This window comes from Schistocerca serialis, chromosome 6, assembly GCF_023864345.2.
Source record: "Schistocerca serialis cubense isolate TAMUIC-IGC-003099 chromosome 6, iqSchSeri2.2, whole genome shotgun sequence".
In the NCBI taxonomy this organism is placed as follows: domain Eukaryota; kingdom Metazoa; phylum Arthropoda; class Insecta; order Orthoptera; family Acrididae; genus Schistocerca; species Schistocerca serialis.
Window position 1 is genome coordinate 548,947,095 of NC_064643.1, and position 26,128 is coordinate 548,973,222.

At 45.6% G+C, this 26,128-nt stretch overlaps 1 protein-coding gene across 1 annotated transcript in view; it reads left to right on the top strand.

Annotated features, from left to right (window-relative positions):
• Positions 1-26,128, top strand: part of LOC126483817 (solute carrier family 52, riboflavin transporter, member 3-A-like) — a 99,888-nt gene that overhangs the window by 42,420 nt on the left and 31,340 nt on the right. Inside the window, exon 2 of the mRNA XM_050107010.1 lies at positions 5,368-6,577. Within this exon, the coding sequence (XP_049962967.1) occupies positions 5,441-6,577 (1,137 nt within the window). The 5' untranslated portion in view covers positions 5,368-5,440. The remainder of the gene's footprint in view (positions 1-5,367; positions 6,578-26,128) is intronic.

Here is a 26,128-nt window from a genome sequence, read left to right on the forward strand (position 1 = left end):
TGTCTAAGTCCCTTCTTCACTTCCATTTCTCTGGAGATTTCGCCCTGGATTTTTACTTTACAGTTGGTTTCGCTGAGGGTCATCATAGAAAGTTTAATGAGCTTCTTAGGTATTCCAGCCTCTTCCATTACATTCCGCAATGCCACTCTTGAGATGCTATCATAGGCTTGTTTAAAGTCGATATAAAGCTGGTGTATGTTAATTTGATATTTGTAACATTTCTCAAGTAGTATACGCAATGTGAATATCTGGTCAGCTGTCGACCTATTTCTTCTAAAGCCACTCTGATAGTCTCCAACTCTCTCTTCCACATATGGAGTAAGCCTGTTGGTGGAGAAAACTTTATATGTAGTATTAAGTAGGGAGATTCCTAAATAGTTCTGGCAGTTTAGTTTATCTCTTTTTTATGTATGGGGCACATTATAGCTGTTTTCCACTCCTTTGGCATGCTCTCCTCTTGCCAGATATTCAGTATTATTTTATGAATTGTTTTCCACAGCATTTCCCATCATATCTGAGAAGTTCGGCCTGGATCTGATCTTCTCCAGGCGCCTTATTGTTTTTTAAGGTCTTAATGGCTTGCATCACTTTCCCCAGTGTAGGTTCTGGTGTTAAAACCTCTGGGCCACAGTAAGTTAGTTCCACCAGTTCCTCTCGCTCTAACCCTTCTACTTCTGGACTCAGTAACTCTTGGAAGTATTCTGCCCACCTGTCAAGTATATTATTACTCTCCCCTATCAAATCCCCTTCTTTGTTCCTACACATATTTGTTCTGGATTGGAACCCGGTCTTTCCTTCTTTAATCTTTTGGTACATTTCACGACTTTGCGTCTCTTCTCCGAGCTGTTCAATTTCTCCCAGTTTTTTCTTTCTAGTTCTCTTTTCTTATGTCTGCAGACCCTCTTCGCTATACGGCGCTTTTCATTATATTCATTGAGATTTGCTCGAGTTCTTCTCTGCAATAATTTCATTCGTGCTATTTAAGTTCCTCAATTCTTCTTATACATTCTTCGTCAAACCAATCTTCCTTCCTTTGAGCCCGTCCTAAAACCTCTCCAGGTGCCTCGAGGATTCACATTACTTATATGTTCATTTGATGTGTCGGTGTCATTCTTAATCCCCTCTTCTATTTTCGTCTGATATGCTCTCCGTATTTCTTCTGACTTCCGTTTCTTAATGTTTGTGGCCCTTTTGTCTACAGAAAAGAGCTCATAGCTCTTAACATTTTCTTTTCGAATTATTGTTCTTGTCATATCCCTGAGTACTGACCATTGCTTTTGGAACACCATGTGTGTAAAGTCAAGATGATTTGTAGCTTACTGTGCTACCGCCACTGAGGGCCACTTTTGCCGACTCGAAGCCCGAGCGGCCCACGACGAGGAGAGAGGCGGATTCCATGAAGCGAGAGCCCGAGACTGGACGCTGGAGCCATTCTGCAACCACACCGGGGCTGGGATACCCTCGCCTCGCTGAAGAATGGACAACGTAGGAAGAGCTGGCGGACAAAGAGAAGCGTGCCGAAAACTGATGGACCCCTGCAGCCACTAAGGCAGAGCGAAGATAAAGCGTCCAGAACGCACACGCGGAGGCGTCTGAATCTTCTGGTTCGCAGAAACTGTTTTTACCTGCCTTAGAAAGCAAGAAGATGTCGAGAATTCCAGCACCGCGCAGGCACTGGGAAGGAACGAACACAAAACACCAATAATTCGCACAGGGAGTCGTGTGAAACTAAAGAACTGCGAAACAAGCCAGTCAGCTTGAAAAAAATGTTTTCTGGGCTGTAGGGATGACCCTTACAAATCACGAACACCAGCAGATTCTGAGACGACACACAAACATGGGACTGAAAAATGGCTCTGAGCACTGTGGGACTTAACTTCTCAGGTCATCAGTCCCCTAGAACTTAGAACTACTTAAACCTAACTAAGCTAAAGACATCAGACACATCCATGCCCGAGGCAGGGTTCGAACCTGCGACCGTAGCAGTCGCGCGGCTCCGGACTACGCGCCTAGAACCGCTAGACCACCGCGGCCGGCAAACATGAGACTGGCCAGAGCAGAGGAAACTGTTACAAAGAAGTGTTGTGTGGCTGCTTTTACAACAACTTAGGAAAGCCAAAACAGATCGAAACAAGCGACCAACGCTGGGAACAGCCTTGACTGTGAGATCGTGAGAAAGATGCTAATTCTCGAGTCATACGACAGCCCACGCAAGATAGAAAATTTCCATCCTGCACTGGGAGACCTGACCATGAAACGGCCATCAGTCACTGGACAGCACTGCAAATTTTGTCCGCCAATGACAACGTCGAGGAAGAAGGAAAAAATCGAGGAGTCCTTGAGCTTAGAGATGGATGAGTTGCGAAGGTTGAAAAGGGAGAGTCGGTGAGACAGCGCGGAAGCAAGAGGACACGAAGACTACTCCTTGGATCTCCAACATCCGCCTTCCGACCCCACGATAACGCTGCTTTGGCTACGGCAACACACGGCGACTTGGCGATTGAGACCCATCAGGGTCCTCGCTTCACACCGAGGAGAGCGGCCGACTCGCGCCACACAACTACGAGGTGACACGCCGTCCCGACAGAGCGCCTGCCGCCGTCAACACCAAAAAATAACGCCCATGAAGAATGATTAGATGATTCATCCCCCTCCCCCTCCTTTCCCTTAATAGCCAGTAGTGTCTGCGCCCAGTCAAATCGGCCCTGAGATATGTAATTTTTCTAAATGTATGTAAAAGTTACTGAAAATACAATCATTTCATGTTTTATTCATTCAAGCAATGGCTTCCATTTACTTATCAATCCCTTAATCTTATAACCTTTTGTTATTTGAGTTTCCTTGTTTATTGAAGTCACACATCACCACCCAGTAGGGGACAAGGTAATTAGTGATCTTAGGTCAGTTAATACGAGGGTAATACCAAAAGTAAGGTCTCTTATTTTTTTTGTAAGTACATAGACCTGTTTATTTCTACAATGGTTTACATCAGTTTATAGCTTGAACATTTAGCTATTTTTCGACATAATCACCGTTTCTGTCGATGCATTTTTGTAGACGCTGTGGCAGTTTTTGTATGCCCATGTCATACCAGCTCGCCGCCATGCCGTTCAGAAAGTTATGAACCTTCACCTTGTCGTCGACGCTGAATTGCTGGGACCACAATTAACGCTGACAGGTACTGTGAGACTTTGAAAAAACTCAAACGGGCAATTCAGAACCGGAGAAGAGGAATGTTGAGCAAGGGCGTACACATTCTGCATGACAACGCTCGCCCACACATCGCTCGGCAAATCGTTGCTCTCCTGCAACAGTTTCAGTGGAACATAATCACCCACCCACCCTATAGTCCTGACTTGGCGCCCAGTGACTATCACCTGTTCCCCAGGTTAAAAGACCATATGGCCGGAAAGCGATTCAGCTCCGACGACGAGGTGAAAGAAGAGGTTCATAACTTTCTGAACAGCATGGCGGCGAGCTGGTATGACATGCGCATACAAAAACTGCCATAGCGTCTACAAAAACGCATCGACGGAAATGGAGGTAAGGCGAAAAATAGCTAAATGTTCAAGCTGTAAAATGATGTAAGCCATTGTAGAAATAAACAGATCTATGTACTTATAAAAAAATTGGAGACCTTATTTTTGTGATTACCCTCGTAGAAGAGCTCGCTAAGAATTCTCGATTCATTACATTTTGGCGCCCAGCGTGGGGCAATCTCATTAGTCATCTACATGCCATTTGATGTAGGAGAGGAAAATATGATAGTGATGGCTTTGTGCACTGCAGAGCCAAAGAAACTGGTACACCTGACTAATACCGTGTAGGGCTCCAGCGAGCGTACAGAAGTGCCGCAACACGACGCGGCATGGACTAAACTGTCTGAAGTAGTGCTCGAGGGAATTGACACCATTAATCCTGCAGGGCTATCCATCATAAATCCGTAAGAGTACGGGTGGGGGGGGGGGGGGAGGAGTGGTGGAGATCTATTTTGAACACCACGTTGCAAAGCATAGCAGATATGCTCAATAATGTTCATATCTGGGGACTTTAGTGGCCAGCGGAAGTGTTTAAACTCAAAAGAGTGTTCCTGGAACCACTCTGCAGCAATTCTGGACGTGTGAGGTGTCGCATTCTCCTGCTGGAATTGCCCAAGTCCGTCGGAATGCACGTTGGACATGAATGGATGCAGGGCAGGTGATCAGACAGGATGCTTACGTACGTGTCAGCTGTCAGAGTTTTATCTAAACGTATCAGGGGTTCCTTATCACTCCAATTGCACACGCACCACATCATTACAGAGCCTCCACCAGCTTGAACAGTCCCCTCATGAGTCCATGGATTCATGAGATTGTCTCCATACCCGTTCACGGCCATCCACACGATACAATGTGAAACGAGACTCGTCCGACCAGGCAACATGTTTCCAGTCATCGAGTCAAATGTCGGTGCTGACGGGCCCAGACGAGGCGTAAAGCTTTGTGTCGTGTAGTCAGCAATGGTAAACGAGTGGGCCTTCGGCTCCGAAAGCCCATCGATGATGATTCGTTGAAAGGGTCGCACGCTGACACTTTTTGATGGCCCAGCATTGATATCTGCAGAAATTTGCGGAAGGGTTTGTACTTCTGTCACGTTGAACGATTCTCTTCAGTCGTCGTTGGTCCCGTCCTTGCAGGATCTTTTTCCGGCTGCAGCGATATCGGAGATTTGATGATTTACCGGGTTCTTGATTTTCATGGTACACTCGTTAACGGTCGTACAGGAAATTCCCCACTTCATCACTACCTAGGAGGTGCTGTGTCCCATCGCTCGTGCGCCGACTATAACACCACGTTCAAACTCACTTAAACCCTGACAACCTGCCACTGTAGCAGCAGTAACCGATCTAACAACTGCACCGGACACTTGTCTTGTATAGGCGTTGCCGACCGCAGCACCGTATTCTGCCTGTTTACATATCTCCTTATTTGAATACGCAAGCCTATACCAGTTTCTTTGGCGCTTCAGTGTAATATCAGATAATGAGCTTCGTGGAGAACTTCCAGCAAAAAGAATGGGCGCTGTGATAAAAAATGGGGACGGAAAGGAAAATTTTACGTTTCAGGACAATATTTGATACTGAAGTCAGTGGCGGCTCGTAACCACACATTACTTCTGGTTTGCGGACACCCACATGTTTTTGCTTACATTATAGTATGCTTCCACGCTTGTCCATTTTCGCCACTAATAATTATATAGCCTGCGTACAGATTTTGTACTTGAGCGCCTCTGACGCCCCTCTCAGCTCAGTTTGACGCCTCAGGCGGCCGCTTGTGCCTTAAACCGGCTCTGATTATAGATTTTAATGAAGTTTTTAATCTTTCGCAGGTTGCCTGAAACCGACGAAGGCACTCCACTTCTGTTGCCTGCAGTCCCACGTACCTTTCAGCACCAAATCAACATGAAGTTCCACATCAAAGGACTGTCCGACCGGAAAGTAGTGGTGGACATCCTGGCTGTTCTCTTCGGGATCGGAACATGGTTGGCGATCAACGGAATGTACGTCCAGTTACCACTGCTCGTCCAGACGCAGCCAGAAGGGTGGAACCTGCCCTCGTTCATTTCCATCATCGTGCAAATTGCCAACATCGGGCCCATCCTATACGGCTTGACACAGAAGTTCCTCCCAGGCAAACTGCGGGACAGTTTCATTATTTACGGATTACTGATAATGGGGACCATCGCTCTCTTGCTCATGGCTCTGCTGTACCAGGAGACGACGTACATCGGAGGTGAAATGCGCAGTACGTCTCTACTGGTGCTTACGTTCTTCATTGCGCTCGTCGGTTGCACCAGCTCTGTGCTCTTCATGCCCTTCATGAGGAACTACAGAGAGACGTACCTCACCTCTTATTTCGTCGGCGAGGGCCTCAGTGGTTTCTTGCCGAGTGTGTTCGCCCTTATACAAGGTGTCGGAGGCAACCCGACCTGTGTCAACCAAACTGTCGTGAACGCCACGAACCCAGACGAGTCTTATACGGTAGTCGCCCCCTACACGCCTCCTCCGAACTTCTCGACTACCGTTTTTATCTTCATTCTTTTCGCAGTCCTCGCCATTAGCACAATTTCTTTCGTACTTCTGAATAATTTGAAAGTGTGCAAGGGTGAGAGAGTCAGATCGCAAAGAGAGCAGAAGGCGGAAAAGTCCGTTAAAGATGGCAGCGGAGAGGGCAGCGCTGGACCGGCAGCTAGCCAGCGGTCAGACTTGCAAGAAGTGACTCGACTTCCGCGCCGCACGTACGTCTACTTGATGGTGCTGGTGTCGCTGGTGGCGGCTTTCGGGAACGGCGCGTTCCCCAGCATCCAGTCCTACTCGTGCCTGCCGTACGGGAACGTCGCCTACCACCTGGCGGTCAGCCTCTCCGCCATGGCGAACCCTCTGGCGTGTTTCCTGCAGTTCTTCCTGCCGAAGACGTCAGTGAGGACAATATCCGCGCTGTCAGTGGTCAGCGCCGCCTTCACCGTCTACATCGCCGTCACCGCGCTCATGAGCCCGTCACCGCCTTTGGTTGGCCACGCGGGTGGAGAGTTCCTCGTGGTAAGTACTAGCCTCTACAACGCAGCGCCACTACCACTATAAACAGAGTTCAATAACACCTGTGGAGTTTGGAAGGTAGGAGACGAGGTACTGGCAGAATTAAAGCTGTGAGGACGGGTCGTGAGTCATGCTTGGGTAGCTCAGATGGTAGAGTACTTGCCCGCGAAAGGCAGAGCTCTCGAGTTAGAGTCTCCGTCCCGTACCCAGTTTTAATCCGCCAGGAAGTTCCAGCGTTTAATAATCTTGCAGTGTACTGAAAGCACGTCATGAAATACAAAGTACGGTAACGTTTCTGGCAAGCGGGAAGTGTGGCGTAAAATCAGCCCATGACAATGAACTTGGTGTAACGGACGTACTGTAAGTTGATATCCGGATTAAGTAACATAACAGTCTTTTAGAATTGTTGTAGTCTTCAGTCCCAAGGCTTGTTTGCTGCAGCATTATACGTTCATCTGCCGTGCACAAGCCTCTCCACTTCTTGCACAACCATATGAATCTAAAACTTCCTGGAGGATTAAATCTGTGTGCCGGACCGTGACTGGAACTCGGGACCTGTTCTGCAAAGTTCGCAGGACAGCTTCTGTAACGTTTGGAAGGTAGGAGACGAGGTACTAGCGGAATTAAAGCTGTGAGGACGGGGAGTGAGTCGTGCTTGGGTAGTTCAGTTGGCAGAGCCCTTGCCCGCGAAAGGCAATGGTCCCGAGTTCGAGTCGCGGTCCGGCACACGGTTTTAATCTGCCGGGAAGTTTCATATCAGCGCACACTCCGCTGCAGAGTGAAAATATCATTCTGGCATATGAATCTACATACTCCAGTGAACCCTTGATCTTACTGTACGGTTTTATCCCTCCCATTCCCCACCAACTCTTCTACACTACATGACCCTCTCACTTCCTTGATGCCTCACGCTGTGCACTGTCAACTGATACCTTCTGTAAGTCAGGAGGTGTCTTAATGATTCACTACTTTCAGATACTGTTTAGTGTCCCTTCATTAGTTGTTCTATCTACCCATGTAATGTTTATCATTCTTCTACTCGTAACATCAAATACAGTCTCTGTTCTACCACCGAGCGGACCACTACCGCAGGAGCAGATTAGTGACCTCAGCTACATTTTTCTTCTGTTATCGAGCCTCTATCCTCCCCAAAAGTGGCTTCTTTCGCTGGAAAAAACGCCCTACGAAACAGTCAACTGCTTATACGAGAGTTTCCCGGAAAGTGATGCACCGCATTTTTTTCTTCAACAATTCTTTATTGAACGTAATGAGAATTACACACACGAAAGAATGGTGTTTTATCTACACACCCTATTTTTCCACGTAATCTCATCCCGTTCTATGACCTTTCTCCAGCGCAAAACAAGGGCGTGTATGCCCTGTCGGTACCAATACTTGTCCTGGTGGCTCCGCCAGTGCTTCACTATGTGAATTACCTCCTCATCGTCCTCAAAATCTCTTCCACAAATGGCTTCCCTTGATGTCGCTAACAAATGGAAGTACGAGGGGCCTAGGTCAGGGGTGACAGCCGTGGATGGTCTCCCAGACTGCTTCAAATTGTGGAGCTCCGCCGAACGCCTTCTGATGACCTCACCCTCCCTGCCCAGCGACTAACTGTACTTCTGTCGACAGCAGATGCTCCATAGACTTTGCAGAAGCGTTTTTGAACATTCCCCACAGTTTCTTTCTCTGCAGTGAGAAATTCAATGATGGCGCGTTGCTTGGAACGTACATCACCTACAGACTCCATTTTGAAACTGTCCTGCAGGTACGCTATCTGTCGGAAGTGACGGAAACTTAGCGCGCTCACTCAGGAGGCTTCAGATAATACATATGTAACGTTTCGCATTCGTAGCATTGATTTCACCTAAGAAAAGAAATGCGGTGCATTATTTTCTGGGCAAGCCTCGTATATGTGGTGTCTGCTCTTGCAGACAGGTTCGGATGAGCAGACACCATATATATATGAGACGGCCAATAATCTCTAATAGTGCCGATGCACATCAGGCTCGAACTATTATGCGAATCAGCGAAATGCTGCTAGTAATGAGGATAATCGGCAAGGAGTACTATATTAGCAGTGTGTGAATAAGTTGAAGGTTTGGTTCTAATGGGAGGCATGCTAGGGTAGTCTGTGTGGTTCCAATAACCACTGTGTTCGGAGGACTCGATACCTGCACAGTAGCTCAGAATACCCATGTAACAAAAAAAAAATCGAGTGAAGGGGTCAAAGATGAACTTGAACGGATGTCGTGTGATGTCCGCTCCGACCAAATGCAACGAACAATAACGAACAAAATGGAAAAATGTCTCGCTACCGAATACATTTAAAAGAAGTGGTCAGAACATCTGCCTAGTAAGCAGGAAACCCGGGTTCGATTACCGGTCCGGCACAAATTTTCAACTTTCACAATTGATTCCAATCAATGCCTGCTTCCAACCAATGTCTGTGATTCCTTTGTGTCCACAGTCAACTGCTTGTCGCCAGTGCATGAGTCGTCGACCATAAACAGCTGCTTCTAGCTGATTTGGAAGAGACAATCCTCTAAACGTAACTAAACCTTGTAGTACATACATGAGAAAGTGAAACCAAAATTAAATTAAGCAAAATCTAGACCCTGCTCCCATTTTAGGGAAAATGAATGAATCAGTTTGGTTTCCAAGGACGGGCATAGTCATGGTCTTGGGAAAGTCCAGTATTAAGCAAAATTTGCAAATATTTGTTGTAATTGGTGCTGACGTAGTTCTTGTATTGGTAGCGCTCCTCCACCAAATACAGTTTATAGTCACCTATGGGGGTAGCCGTCTTTGAACGCAGGAAAAATAGTTGATTTCCGTGATTTCTTTTCAAATAAAATAATAGGTAATATTAAATTTGTCGTCATAGTTTTATTCCTTGCACTTACTTCATCAAGAAATCATTTCTATGTCCACATCGGGCGCTCCCTGTTGCAGCTGCACGAAGTGGAAGGACCCCTTGCAGCCGGAACATCGGTCATCGACTGGAATTCCCGTAGCAGCCCTGTTGTACATGTAACAAAATAATTATTCCTAAGTCTTGTCGATATACTTTCTATCAGCGTACATAGGACAACTGAGAAATAGTAAATTTTAACGAAACGGTGACGTGTTGAAACCAGTTCCATTTTCTTCTCGCAAGCAATAAATAATGGCGTGAATTGTAAATAGACTTTTGAAGATGAGAAGCCGGCCGCGGTGGTCTCGCGGTTCTAGACGCGCAGTCCGGAACCGTGGGACTGCTACGGTCGCAGGTTCGAATCCTGCCTCGGGCATGGATGTGTGTGATGTCTTAAGGTTAGTTAGGTTTAAGTAGTTCTAAGTTCTAGGGGACATGACCACAGCAGTTGAGTCCCATAGTGCTCAGAGCCATTTGAACCATTTTTTGAAGATGAGAATTTAATTTAGAATTCTAGCATCAAATTCCGATCAAAATCGTGTGTCCGTTCTCAGGTTATGTTTCCAGACAATTTGAAAAATACGGATTCTAGAATAACGCGTTTAAAGTTTTGGGTTACGTTTTTTGTACACTCCTGGAAATGGAAAAAAGAACACATTGACACCGGTGTGTCAGACCCACCATACTTGCTCCGGACACTGCGAGAGGGCTGTACAAGCAATGATCACACGCACGGCACAGCGGACACACCAGGAACCGCGGTGTTGGCCGTCGAATGGCGCTAGCTGCGCAGCATTTGTGCACCGCCGCCGTCAGTGTCAGCCAGTTTGCCGTGGCATACGGAGCTCCATCGCAGTCTTTAACACTGGTAGCATGCCGTGGCAGCGTGGACGTGAACCGTATGTGCAGTTGATGGACTTTGAGCGAGGGCGTATAGTGGGCATGCGGGAGGCCGGGTGGACGTACCGCCGAATTGCTCAACACGTGCGGCGTGAGGTCTCCACAGTACATCGATGTTGTCGCCAGTGGTCGGCGGAAGGTGCACGTGCCCGTCGACCTGGGACCGGACCGCAGCGACGCACGGATGCACGCCAAGACCGTAGGATCCTACGCAGTGCCGTAGGGGACCGCACCGCCACTTCCCAGCAAATTAGGGACACTGTTGCTCCTGGGGTATCGGCAAGGACCATTCGCAACCGTCTCCATGAAGCTGGGCTACGGTCCCGCACACCGTTAGGCCGTCTTCCGCTCACGCCCCAACATCGTGCACCCCGCCTACAGTGGTGTCGCGACAGGCGTGAATGGAGGGACGAATGGAGACGTGTCGTCTTCAGCGATGAGAGTCGCTTCTGCCTTGGTGCCAATGATGGTCGTATGCGTGTTTGGCGCCGTGCAGGTGAGCGCCACAATCAGGACTGCATACGACCGAGGCACACAGGGCCAACACCCTGCATCATGGTGTGGGGAGCGATCTCCTACACTGGCCGTACACCACTGGTGATCGTCGAGGGGACACTGAATAGTGCACGGTACATCCAAACCGTCATCGAACCCATCGTTCTACCATCCCTAGACCGGCAAGGGAACTTGCTGTTCCAACAGGACAATGCACGTCCGCATGTATCCCGTGCCACCCAACGTGCTCTAGAAGGTGTAAGTCAACTACCCTGGCCAGCAAGATCTCCGGATCTGTCCCCCATTGAGCATGTTTGGGACTGGATGAAGCGTCGTCTCACGCGGTCTGCACGTCCAGCACGAACGCTGGTCCAACTGAGGCGCCAGATGGAAATGGCATGGCAAGCCGTTCCACAGGACTACATCCAGCATCTCTACGATCGTCTCCATGGGAGAATAGCAGCCTGCATTGCTGCGAAAGGTGGATATACACTGTACTAGTGCCGACATTGTGCATGCTCTGTTGCCTGTGTCTATGTGCCTGTGGTTCTGTCAGTGTGATCATGTGATGTATCTGACCCCAGGAATGTGTCAATAAAGTTTCCCCTTCCTGGGACAATGAATTCACGGTGTTCTTATTTCAATTTCCAGGAGTGTAGTTGGGTTAAACATACCTCTAGTCAGCGTCCATGGACCATTCAGCAGTCCTTCCAGATCCAAGACGAGGTCCTTCTCAATCTTCTTCGTGGCCATGGTGGTCCTGCGGGCCTCTTTAGCAGCCTGTGTCATCCGCTGCACTGCTCGCTCGATACACTTTTTGTCCGCTTTTGTGCTGAAGTTGTAACAGGCTGGTCCAGTCTCAAGTGCAAGCACGTTCATAATTTCCATAATGCGTGTTAGGCGATCGTTGAAATCACATGCTGCCATACTGGCCGCGATGTGGACTATCGCCGGCCGCGGTGGTCTCGCGGTTCTAGGCGCGCAGTCCGGAACCGTGCGACTGCTACGGGCGCAGGTTCGAATCCTGCCTCGGGCATGGAAGTGTGTGATGTCCTTAGGTTAGTTAGGTTTAAGTAGTTCCAAGTTCTAGGGGACTGATGACCACAGCAGTTGAGTCCCATAGTGCTCAGAGCCATTTGAACCATTTTTTTTGTGGACTATCTTTTTCCCGCTGTAAATGCTCTAGGGATACACTTTTATGCAAATCGCCTTGTAGTTGATAACGGATTTTCTGGTGAACTAGGGATGAGCACTACAGTAACGTAGACAGCCAAGAGAACATTTTAAGCCTAAAAAATCGATTTTTTGCATTTTTAAAGAGGACTATCTTCTTAAGTCAGATCTTTTCTTAGTAATTGCATAACACATTAGTTACTCGGTGGGCCAGATTTTTCAGATGTGGGTAAGGATTCCAACTCCATGATGTTTTGGATAATACTGTGTTTTCGTTCAGTTCTACATCTCCTACTGACTTTTACAAACGAACGTGTGAACAAGCAAGTAGTGTTCGCAGTAAGGGCTGTGTCGGAGTTTATGTAGACACTCTGCTGTAGGTATCATCTCACTCATAACGTCATAAAACACCAGTCAGATTCTTAATTATAGGACAGTATTGTCTCTCTTTGTCCATATTCTAGACAATCTGTTGACAGTATAGTTTAATCAATCTTATTGTGAATATTGTATGCGTTCGGGCTTTGTGTGTCTTTGTCAGATTTGCGGTTAGGATATCGACTTATACGTAACTTGCCTGAACTAAAATTATACTGACAAACTGTGGTGTGGGCTAATAGATGCCACATTAATAGCTGGGTTCGACGCGCAAGTCACCGAAGTGGCGTCAAATCGACAGATTTGCACCCGGCGAACGGTCTACCCGACGCGAGGTCCTAGTCACACGACAATTATTTAATAGCTGGGTTTCTTTCACTTGGTTGTAGAAATTGAAACAGGTGTTTGGTCATGCTGACAAGGTTGCTTTGTATAACCTTCCGGGTATGCATGAGTAAAGTAGCTTCATAGTGTGTGCGTGTTTACCTTGCTACTAGCATCTCTTAACATAAGCTAGAGTTGAGTGCCAAGGAAACCTTAAAGATGGTAGCTTGGTTGCAATCACTTCTCTGTGTCCGTTAAGATATCATTCCTGATTTAGACAATTTAAGACTGGTCCCACTTTTATTCCCAAATTTGCGTACAAGCTTGCGATTTTCTGCTCTTCCTCATTATGAAGTAAAAGGCTGATGTCACCAGTTTATCTATGGCAAACTGTTTCTACACTTAAATTCCTGTAGTCCTTCTAAGGTCTTAGAGAACTTCCTGTGTAGTGGTTGTTGTGTGCACTTTATGAAGCTAATTAATAACAAATAAATTAATACGAATAAATTAATAAGAAGTGAAACGATTATTGCAAAATGTAAATAGGGCACGTTAAAATCATTTGATTTCCAAAAAAATATTATTTAGACCACAACTAGGCTGATTGCACTAAAACCCTATAAATCTATTCTGACGCAATTAATACCTATCCATCACCCATAATTAATAACAGTAATACCTGCAGTAGCACAGAGAATAGCGTAAAAGACTAATAGTGAGGTTTTGAAGTGTTGGTGGTTCGTGTCTCACTATAACCAAATTTTGACTGGAATGTTCTCTTTCAAATTTTGAAGGTGGCTGTGGTGAAATACAGGGAGCGAAAGGCTATTTATAATTTGTACAGAAACCAGATGGCAGTTATAAGAGTCGAAGGGCTCGAGAGGGAAGCAGTGGTTGGAAAGGGAGTGAGACAGGGTTGTTCTGTATCCCCGATGTCCTCCAATCTGTATAGTGAGCAAGCAATAAAGGAAAGAAAAGAAAAATTTGAAGTAGGAATTAAAATCCAGGTAGAAGAAATAAAAAAGTTGAGGTTTTCTAATGACATTGTAATTCTGTCAGAGGCCGTAAATGACTTGGAAGAGCAGTTGAACAGAATGGAAAGTGTCTTTAAAGGAGGATATAAGATTAACAACAACAGAAGCAAAACAAGGATAATGGAATGTAGTCGAATTAAATCAAGTGATGCTGAGGGAATTATATCAGAAACTGAGACACTTAAAGTAGTAAATGTGTTTTGCTATTTGGGGAGCAAAACAACTGATGATGGTCGAAGTAGAGAGGATATAAAATGTAGACTGGCCATGGCAAGAAAAGCGTTTCTGAAGAAGAGAAATTTGTTAGCATCGAGTATGGATTTAAGTGTCCCGAAGTCTTTTCTGAAAGTGTTTGTATGGGAGTGTAGCCCGGCATGGAAGTGAAATATGGACGATAAATAGTTTAGACAAGAAGAGAATAGAAGCTTTAGAAATGTGGTGCTACAGAAGAATGCTGAAGATTAGATAGGTAGATTACGTAATTAATGAGGAGGTACTGAATAGAATTCGAAAGAAGAGGAATTTGTGGCACAGCTCGACTAGAAGAGGGGATCGTTTGGCAGTACACGTTCTGAGGCATCAAGGGGTTACCAATTTTAGTATTGGAGGGATGCGTAGAGGGAGACCAAGAGATGAATATACTGAGCAGATTCAGAAGGATGTAGGCTGCAGTAGTTACTCAGAGATGAAGAGACTTGCACAGGATAGAGTGGGATGGAGAGCTCCATCAAACCAGTCTTTGGACTGAAGACCACAACCTCAGCAATATCTCTACTGTTTAAATGAAATTCTTACGGTAACTTTCCTAGATGTTATTGTTATTTGTTGCCCATTGAGAAATGAAGTATTGCGAGACAGACTTTTACCGGACTGCTGCAGCGCATGTTGTCATTAAGTGCTGACAGGTCCGTAGGAAGCGTGGAGTAACTCGAGCAGTGCCGCTGCGGAACCTGCGTGAAGATGGTGGTTGAACTGCGCCGACCGGCTGGGCGCGTACCTACCGACAAAGGCTCCAACTGATAGTTATTGCAATGAGAATGAAAGTACTGAGCAAGCTCTGAGAAGTAGGTGAAGTACCTTACATCTGGCCTCGCAGTGGTGTGTTCACACTACAATTCCTCCTTAGCATTCTGCAACATTTGCTCTGGGTACGTCCTTACATTTGATTCGCCAGTTGACATTCTTAGCTCTGCAATCTAATTGTTTGTTAGAAACTTCCGTTGCTGTTGTTTAACACCTTCTTTCCCTACACTGAAAGAAGTACACACATTTGCCAATAATGTTCCTCTCTAAAGCCGTTTTTGCATAATACTGAGAAACGTGTCGTTCGCTGAAATCCGGGGAACTTCAAATTCTGTCGAGTCTTCATTTTATCATGTCTCTCTGTTGCACACCTTCAGACGAAAACATGCGCTGTGTGCCTATCCGTCCCACTCGGACATAAAATGGTGCTTGGAGTTTTCGTTCCAATGTCATTGTGTGACAGCTTTCTTATTGCCTCTGTCCTGTTCCATGCAGCTTGAGTTTCTCTCCGGCCAACACATTAAGAGCTTTCTACAACAAGATCACACAGCGTTGTGGACACTGGACAGCTCTGGCGAACGGCCTTCTTGGGTGGCTCTGGAACCGACAGCTGTCCGTTGATGTTCACGCTGTTCATGAGTCGCGTCAGGGATTTGAAGTCTGCATTTACAATTGTTATATTTATACAGTTCTGTAAACCTCGAGAATTTGATTTCTTAGAATCAGAACAGTAATAATAGTTCTGCGAATCTCAGTGGAAATCTGTTATTTTTCCATAATTTATCATATATCTTCCTGAGCTCAACTCCAATTAGATCAGAAAGAGAAACGTAGAACAGAATCGAGAGCTCATTGATGCCCGGGGACTAATTTTAAAATAGCATTCTGAATGACGTTTTGTTTTCCTAATTTGTATAATTTGTAATACGAGGGCAGTTCAATAAGTAATGCAACACATTTTTTTTCTCGGCCAATTTTGGTTGAAAAAACCGGAAATTTATTGTGGAATATTTTCAAACATTCCCGCTTCGTCTCGTATAGTTTCATTGACTTCCGACAGGTGGCAGCGCTGTACGGAGCTGTTAAAATGGCGTCTGTAACGGATGTGCGTTGCAAACAACGGGCAGTGATCGAGTTTCTTTTGGCGGAAAACCAGGGCATCTCAGATATTCATACGCGCTTGCAGAATGTCTACGGTGATCTGGCAGTGGACAAAAGCACGGTGAGTCATTGGGCAAAGCGTGTGTCATCATCGCCGCAAGGTCAAGCAAGACTGTCTGATCTCCCGCGTGCGGGCCGGCCGTGCACAGCTGTGACTCCTGCAATGGCAGAGCGTGCGAACACACTCGTTCGAGATGATCGACGGATCACCATCAAACAACTCAGTGCTCAACTTGACATCTCTGTTGGTAGTGTTGTCACAATTGTTCACCAGTTGGGATATTCAAAGGTTTGTTCCCGCTGGGTCCCTCGTTGTCTAACCGAACACCATAAAGAGCAAAGGAGAACCATCTGTGCGCGGAACTGCTTGCTCGTCATGTGGCTGAGGGTGACAATTTCTTGTCAAAGATTGTTACAGGCGATGAAACATGGGTTCATCACTTCGAACCTGAAACAAAACGGCAATCAATGGAGTGGCGCCACACCCACTCCCCTACCAAGAAAAAGTTTAAAGCCATACCCTCAGCCGGTAAAGTCATGGTTACAGTCTTCTGGGGCGCTGAAGGGGTTATCCTGTTCGATGTCCTTCCCCATGGTCAAACGATTAACTCTGAAGTGTATTGTGCTACTCTTCAGAAATTGAAGAAACGACTTCAGCGTGTTCGTAGGCACAAAAATATGAAAGAACTTCTCCTTCTTCATGACAACGCAAGACCTCACACAAGTCTTCGCACTCAAGCGGAGCTCACAAAACTTCAGTGGACTGTTCTTCCTCATGCACCCTACAGCCCCGATCTCGCACCGTCGGATTTCCATATGTTTGGCCCAATGAAGGACGCAATCCGTGGGAGGCACTACGCGGATGATGAAGAAGTTATTGATGCAGTACGACGTTGGCTCCGACATCGACCAGTGGAATGGTACCGTGCAGGCATACAGGCCCTCATTTCAAGGTGGCGTAAGGCCGTAGCATTGAATGGAGATTACGTTGAAAAATAGTGTTGTGTAGCTAAAAGATTGGGGAATAACCTGGTGTATTTCAATGCTGAATAAAACAACCCCTGTTTCAGAAAAAAAATGTGTTGCATTACCTATTGAACTGCCCTCGTATTTTCCATTATAACTGAATTCAGAAAGAGTTATATTGTCTTCAGGAAGAATTCCGGTGTTAAATAGCTGTCCAGCAGTAAATTAAGTTGCCGTTCGACTTCGGCATTGACTTTCATATAATATTGACTTGAGTTACGTTTCTGTTGACTTTTTCTTTTATAATTTCCTATTTCAAATGTTATGTATGGTGGTTTCATAAGTGCAATACTGCCGTTGTGTACAGAAAGAAAGAGGACGAAACATCCCCACGAGGACTCATCTCCAGATAGTGTTGCTGGGCCGCGGTCTCAGCTACGTAGCATGAAAGCTGCGCGGTGCAAGTCGTTGATTCCGGCTTAGTGGACTGAATGGAGCCCTACGGCCAGCGCAAAATTTTGAATAACGCAGGGCTGGCAGGCTGCTTTAAGATAGTAACTTTACTTTGAAACGTTGAATTTTGATAATTAGGCTTTAGCTGATCGGATCTGCAGTATAGATTACGTAAACGAGTGAAATGGTATTCTGTGAATGGCTTTCTCTCTTACGAACTGGAGGACACATTTTTTTTAAACTGCAGCTTCACATACAGCTTCTGCAACGCAGCCGTAGAGGACTACCTGAGTTGTAGGAAACGAGATTTTGAAGACGTATTGTTATACTTCTGCCACACGGCAATACGTTTCTCATGAGCAATTGGGCTCCTTCATTAAGGGGGTTGACTCTGCCTCCCTTGGCTCTTTTGTTTGCCATTGCTTCATAACCAACTACATTAAAAATTAGAGTATTTATTATTTGGTGAAATATAGCAACGTCTGGAGTACAAAATGCTTTCTTACACGGTACTTACGGCCTGATGAAATTATTGTTGTTGTTGTCATCTTCAGTCCAAAGACATCAGATGCACTCTGCACGCTAATCTATACTGGCAAGTCTCTTCATCGCAGCAAAACTACTCTAACGTACATTCACTTGAATCTGCTTACAGTAACCAAGACTCAGTCTCACTCTACTTATTCGGAAGGACGACGGTTCAATCCCGCTTCCGGCCATCCTGATTTAGGTTTTCCGTGATTTCCCTAAATCTCTTCAGGCAAATGCCGGGATGGTTCCTTTGAAAAGGGCACGGCCGACTTCCTTCCCTAATCCTATGAGACCGATGACCTCGCAGTTTGGTCTCCTCTCCCAACCAACCAAAATCACCCTAGTTTTGTAACCCCCAGATGCCACTGCCACTCCATTACTAAATTAACTATTTCCTGACACTTCAGGAGGTGTCCAACAACCTAGTCATTCTTTTAGTTAATCTGTACCATAAATTTTATTTCTCTCCAGTTTAATGCAGTACCTCTTCTTTAGTTATCCTTTCTGATCGTCAGCATTATCAAGTAACATCAAATTTCAAAAGCTCCATATAAAGCTACACTCCAGTCATATATTTTCAGACAGACCGTGCTTCTCTTTTTTCAGAAATGCTTTATTTTATACTGTACAATTGCTAGTCTATCCGCCCTGGATAGCTGTGAGTGTTAAAGCGCAGGCGAAACCAGTTAGAAATTGCTATAAATTATGCATTTAACATTGGTCCTTTATAAATAAAATACCCTAAGGCAGCACTCGTTTGTTTCCAAGGGTGATTGCGTTGAGTTTCGTTTTAAAAAGACGTTTGTAAGTTAATTTTAAATCTTTTATTACGGCCTTCTACAGCTGAACGCCCCATATTCATGCACAGTGAAATACAGGAAACTGGGCAGCAGTACATCTGTACTAGAGATGGAGCTTCCTTCTCGAGATGGCAACAGGTCGAAATTAACCGTTCGCTAAACTGTTAGGTAGGACCGAGGAACGGCTTCTGAGGAACAGTCGTTCACCATTCCCTTCAGGTTAGTCTCATTCAGCCTCAGTCCCGTTCCTCGTTCCACTTCCGATGTTCCTCGTTCCCACCTCAGTGTCGTTCCTCATACCAGTTTCCCCATTCCTCGATCCCATTCAGCCTCGTTCCTCATTCCACTTCCACTGTTCCTTGTTGCACACCACCTCCGGATTCTGGCAGCCTTGATCTCATTCCTAGTTCCAATTCCACCGTTCCTCATTCCCACCTTGGTCTCTTTCCTCGTTTCAATCCCGCCATTTCTCGTTCCCAGTCCATTGCTGATCCTAATAACCTCAGTTTCATTCCTAGTTGCAGTTCTGCTGCTCCTCGTTCCTACTTTGGCCTTATTCCCAGTACCAATTCCGCCATTTCTTATTCCCGTCTCGGTCTCGTTCCTCATTCAATTTCCACCAGATCTCATTCCCAGCTGACAGTGTATTCTGATAGCTTCCATCTCCTCCCTAGGTCCAGTTTGCCGTTCCTCCTTCCCATCTCGGTTTCGTTCAGACCGTCTCGTCCTCCTTGGGTGCTCACTTGTTCCTCGTTCCATTTCCACCATCCTTCTTTCAGTTGTAGTTCTTTTCGTTCATTGTGTTCACCCATTTTCGTTCAATTTCAAACCCTTCAATAAATTTCGAGACTTAGTTCTTCGTGAACGCTGTCCAGCATCTACGATCGGTAATTTATAGCTCTGTTGTAATTGTATGTTAAAATTAACAAGAATTTCCGATTCGCTAGAAATTGTTTGCTAGATATACTACCGCACAATTTCGAAAACACAGTGCCCATAAAACTCTACATCTACATCGATACTCTGCAAATCACATTAAAGTGCCTGGCAGAGGGTTCATCGAACCACCCTCACAATCCTCTATTATTCCAATCTCGTATAGCGCGCGGAAAGAATGAACACCTATATCTTTCCGTACGAGCTCTGATTCCCCTTCTTTTCTCGTGGTGAGCGTTCCTCTCTATGTAGTTCGGTGTCAGCAAAATATTTTCGCATTCGGAGGAGAAAGTTGGTGATTGGAATTTCGTGAGAAGATTCCGTCGCAACGAAAAACGCCTTTCTTTTAATGATTTCCAGCCCAAATACTGTATCATTTCTGTGACACTCTATCCCATATTTCGCGATAATACAGAACGTGCTGCCTGTCTTTGAACATTTTCGATGTACCCCGTCAGTCCTATCTGATAAGGATCCCACACCACGCAGCAGTATTCTAAAGGAGGACGGACAAGCGTAGTGTAGGCAGTCTCCTTATTAGGTCTGTTACATTTTCCAAGTGTACGGCCAATAAAACGCAGTCTTTGATTAGCCTTCCCCACAACATTTTCTACGTGTTCCTCCCAATTTAAGTTGTTCGTAATTGTAATACCTAGGTATTTAGTTGAATTTACGGATTTTAGATTAGACTGATTTATCGTGTAACCGAAGTTTAGCGTTTACAAGTAACGTCTGTCAATGGTAATATATCAGTTACGGTATCTGTAGTTTCCACGAATCGCTAAAACAATTAAATTTTGAAATGGAATCAACTGTATTTATCAGAACAGTTAGTTCCCTATACCATTTTCAGATTGCAGCTTTTGAGTCAGAGTAGGTGAACAATCCGGAGCCCATGGTAATCTGTTTCCCTTGCTCGTGTCACCAACAATTTTAGTTGGAATTTCGAAACTTTCTGAAACTACTTGCGTTTGATGTATGTAAGATATTTAAATGACAAGTGGCCTTGCGGACTGCCCTGCCCTCTGAGATCTGCTAGACAGTGATACGGTTTGCAGATCTGTGGTTGGACATCAGTTTGTTAACGCAGAACAAAGCAACAAAAATAAATAAACAAATAAAGTTATGGTGAACAAGTAAACAGGAGTGAGTCGAAAAGGGGACCGGCCACTAGTGAACTAGTCCCGACCATGAACGAATTATTCCATCTCTACTCTATACAAGTACATACATACTCTGCAAGCCAGTATACAAGGGTTGGTAAATGGTGCATCAGACGAATATTAACTTCTTGCTGTCCTGTTGTATTCAGATATGAAGCAGAGCAAATATGTCTGCCTCATTACGCACGTTAATCCATCTTATCATGGTCTCATGATCCCTACTTGAGATTTACGATCGAGGAAGAACCGACTCCAGCGAATTTTCAGATAACAGCAGGGCAGCAAAGGCCATGAGTTGGTGTTTATGCCTATCATTTCAACTGTGGACGTTGTAACACAGAGTTACTGTAAAAAATTTAAAAAATCAGACTTTGCTTACTTCCATCTCATAACGTCACACGGGATCATTTTTTGGGGTAACTATCAATTCAGGCAAAATTTCTCCGAGTCAAAACGCGTGTAATGCGAATTATTTGCTGTTTGAAGTCAAGGACATCCTGCAGATGCCTGTTCAAGAAACTGGGGGTAGTAACTATGTTTGCCAATATATTTACTTCTTAATTAAGTTTATCAGAAATAACGTGTCTCTTTCTTAAACCAAGAGCTCAGTTCATGGAATCAATACTAGAAGTAAGATTTAAGTCACTTATTTTTATCCAAAAAAATGTTGATTATTCAGGGAAACGTATTTTCAGTAATCTGCCACCAACCATTAAAAGTTTCGCTGGCAATAAATTTGAGTTCAAGAGGAGCCTGAATGGTTTCTTAAAGGCCAACTCCTCCTATTACATTGACAAATTCCTTAGTAGAACCATTTGATGTACATACACTACTGACCATTAAAATTGCTACACCAAGAAGAAATGCAGATGATAAACGTGTATTCATTGGACAAATATATTATATTAGAACTGACATGTGATTACATTTTCACGCAATTTGGGTGCATAGATCCTGAGAAATCAGTACCCTGAACAACCGCCTCTGGCCGTAATACCGCCCTAATACGCCCAGGCATAGAGTCAAACAGAGCTTGGATGGCGTGTACAGCTACAGCTGCCCATGCAGCTTCAACATGATACCACAGTTCATCAGGAGTAGTGACTGGCGTATTGTGACGAGCCAGTTGCTCGGCCACCATTGACCAGACGTTTGCAGTTGGTGAGAGATCTGGAGAATGTGCTGGCCAGGGCAGCAGTCGAACATTTTCTGTATCCAGAAAGGCCCGTACAGAACCTGCAACATGCGGTCGTGCATTATCCTGCTGAAATTTAGGGTTTCGCAGGGTCCGAATGAAGGGTAGAGCCACGGGTCGTAACACATCTGAAATGTAACGCCCACTGTTCAAAGTGCCGTCAATGCGAACAAGAGGTGACCGAGACGTGTAACCAATGGCACCCCATACCATCACGCAGGGTGATACGCCAGTATGGCGATGACGAATACACGCTTCCAATGTGCGTTCACGCGATGTCGCCGAACACGGATGCGACCATCATGATGCTGTAATCAGAACCTGGATTCATCCGAAAAAATGACGTTTTGCCATTCGTGTACCCAGGTTCGTCGTTGAGTACACCATCGCAGGCGCTACTGTCTGTGATGCAGCGCCAAGGGTAACCGCAGCCATGGTCTCCGAGCTGATAGTCCATGCTGCTACAAACGTCGTCGAACTGTTCGTCCACATGGTTGTTGTCTTGCAAACGTCCTCATCTGTTGACTCAGGGATCGAGACGTGGCTGCACGATCCATTACAGCCATGCGGATAAGATGCCTGTCATCTCGACTGCAAGTGATACGAGGCCGTTGGGACACAGCACGGCGTTCTGTATTACCCCCCTGAACCCACCGATTCCATATTCTGCTGACAGTCATTGGATCTCGACCAACGCGAGCCGCAATGTCGCGATACGATAAACTGCAATCGCGATAGAGTACAATCCGACCTTTATCAAAGTCAGAAACGTGAAGGTACGCACTTCTCCTCCTTATACGAGGCATCCCAACAACGCTTCACCAGGCAACGCCGGTCAACTGCTGTTTGTGTATGAGAAATCGGTTGGAAACTTTCCTCATGTCGGCACGTTGTAGGTGTCGCCACCGGCGCCAGCCTTGTGTGAATGCTCTGAAAATCTAATCATTTGCATATCACAGGATCTTCTTCCTGTCGGTTAAATTTCGCGTCTGTAGCACGACATCTTCGGGGTGTAGCAATTTTAATGGCTAGTAGTGTTTTATCACACTGTTCAGTAACATAAATGTGAACACCTGTTAAAAGCCTGAAAAATCACATTTTGCAGCATGGACCACTGTGAGACGTGCAGGAACAGGGTCCGTGAGATTCTGGACGGTATCGACGGAGTGTTGAGCCATGTCGACTCCAGCGCCGCGGCCAGCTAGCTGCGCTAGGATTCTCGGTTGAGGATTCATGACGCGAAGAATCCGACCGACTTGATCCCACAGATTCTAGATTGGGTTTCAATCCGGGGAGTTTAAATAGCCAGGGGAGTATGGCAAACTGATCCTGGTGCTCTTCGAGCCTCACGCATACACCGTGAGCTGTGAGGCACCTGTTGGCAGATGACATCGTGCTGAGGAAAAACGAGTTGCATGCCGGGGTGGAAACGGTCTCCAAGGATAAATAAATACTTGTGTTGAACCGTTGTGCCTTCCAGAATGACGAGATCGCCCAGGGAATGCCACGAAACGTTCCCCAAACTATAACGCGCCCCCCCTCCGTCGTGGTCCTTCGCTTTCAACCGTTTCACGCGGCACACGCGAACGGCTGCCTGTCCGGTGGAGCATAAAACGTGACGTGAAAAGACCACCTGTCGCCAATCAGTGGAAGTCCAGGTGCGGTACAGGCGTGCAAATTCCAATCTTCTTCACCGATGAATAGCTGTCAGCGTGGGTGCATGAAGTAGATGGCTGCTGCAGAGCAACGTTTGCTGAACGGTCGTTGAAGACGCACTGTTGTGAGTACCTTGATTCATCTGGGCGGCCATTTGTTCAACACTCGTAAGTCTGTTCGCCCGTACACATCTTCGCAGCCATCGTTCACCCTCGTCATATATATGACGATGGTATCTGTTCTTTCGGACATGTCCGAAAGAACAGATACCATCGTCATATAGTTAAGGCTAACCGGCCATTGACCGTCTTCTTCTGTGCTGGATGCACACGCATTGCCCGAACCCTTACGAGGCTGGGTAAGATTGTCTGCCGCGAGTAATGAATGTAATAGGCAGGGGCACAACGAATGTAGCGTTTGGAAATTAAGTTGGGAATGTGGGTCTCACGGGGAGCGTGAAAGGGATAAATCCCTACAGTCGCACTATCCTCTATGGCCTATGCTGTCCGTGGCTCAGATGGATACAGCGTCTGCCGCCGGCCGGTGTGGCCTAGCGGTTCTAGGCGCTTCAGTCTGGAACCGTGCGACCGCTACGGTCGCAGGTTCGAATCCTGCCTCGGGCATGGATGTGTGTGATGTCCTTTGCTTAGTTAGGTTTAAGTAGTTCTAAGTTCTAGGGGACTGATAACCTCAGATGTTAAGTCCCATAGTGCTCAGTGCCATTTGCCAGAACGTCTGCCATGTAAGCAGGAGATCTCGGGTTCGAGTCCCGGTCGGGGCACACATTTTTAACTGCCCCCGATAATGTATATCAACGGCTGTCGACAGCTTAGGGTCTTGATTTAATTATCATTTCACGTCATATATGGCCCGTCGTGCACCATAGTTGCCTTGCCGCTGGTTTTTGAGAGTGCCATTTTGCAATGCTCGATATACTTTAACCAAGGCGACACCCGAACGGTTTACAAGTTTAGTCGTTTCGGAAATGCTTCCACCCTTGTCCCAAAGCCAATGAACATGCCCTATTCGACGCAGTTAAATCGCTCCGTCTCTGCAGTCAACAAGAGCACTGTTTTCCGCCCCCCCCCCCCCCCCCTCCCCTCCTCCCGCCATACGGTTTACGTAGCGTCCACTGGCGTTATGCCGTTATTGCACGTTGACGTCGAACATTAATTGACTGGGCCGTTTAATAATTTCAAATAACGTGTAGGTTGCGTAAAAGAAGTCTTCTGCACATCTACAGTGTAGTAATGTGACAAATGCAGACAAGTATTGGAAACTGCTATGTTTGATGATACATGTTTAGTCTACATCCGTGAGGACCATATCACACAGGATCTGAGGAAAGAACATTAGCATAACCGTTTTCTGTAAACAGATATCGTGTGGTCTTGTTTATTGACATATTCTATATCCTATGGGATACACTCACTATACAGTAAATTTATGTCGGAAACATTGTGTCTAATCTAATATGGCAGAAAAAGAGTATAACGTGCCGTCGACGACAAGATGACGAAAAACAGAAGCGCATCGTTGTACAGACGAATACTTCTTATAGTTGCTGCCTGCTGATCCTAAGGACATATCAAAACGATAATTTGTTGTGATTATAACGTTAAAGCCGCTGTGCATATAGGTAATTTCGTGATTTACCGGGAGTATGTTCTATGTGTGCACCGAAAACTGATTAAGAGGCGATAACAGTTTTGTGCAAAGAAATCTCTGACAGGAACCTTGCAATTTACTGGTCATACAATGATAAAGATCCAAATGATGTATTTCCTACAAACTGGTATAAAAGCTACACAGGGACACACCAGTAGACAAGAACTGTTTAAATCCAGTGTGCTTGGAACATTCTACTTTCATCTACATCTATATGCATACTCTGTAATCCGTGCAACACTGTAATGTAGTTTGTCCCGTTATTACCTACTTCCTTTTGTGTATGGTGCAAGTAAAGTATTATTGTCTGCATGTCTCCTTAAGGTTAATTTTAATTTTAAAAATCAACAGCCTCAGTTACCCAACCTTCTTCAGAATGAAAGTAACTACCGTTTGTCCATAATGGACAATGTCAAGCTAAAACTACAAATCCATAAATTAGTTCCAGTACAGCAGTCATGGCTGCCGCAACGCGGTCGCGAAATGGGGCCGAGGCAGTTTCAGATAAGTTTTTACAGTCTGACGATAATTTATATATTTGTAGTTTTAGCTTGACGATGTCCATTATGGACAAACGGTAGTTACTTTTATTCTGAAGAAGGTTGGGTGAATCTAGCTAATCTGTGCAACTGAACCTGTTGATTTTTAAAATTAAAATTAATATTTATACAGTTGCTGACAGGGCCGCGAAATGTTGAAAATATTTAAAATCTCCTTGACGTCCCTAATTACCCTAAGTTGTCGTGATCTAAGCGTGAGCTATGCGACAGGTACTGTAATC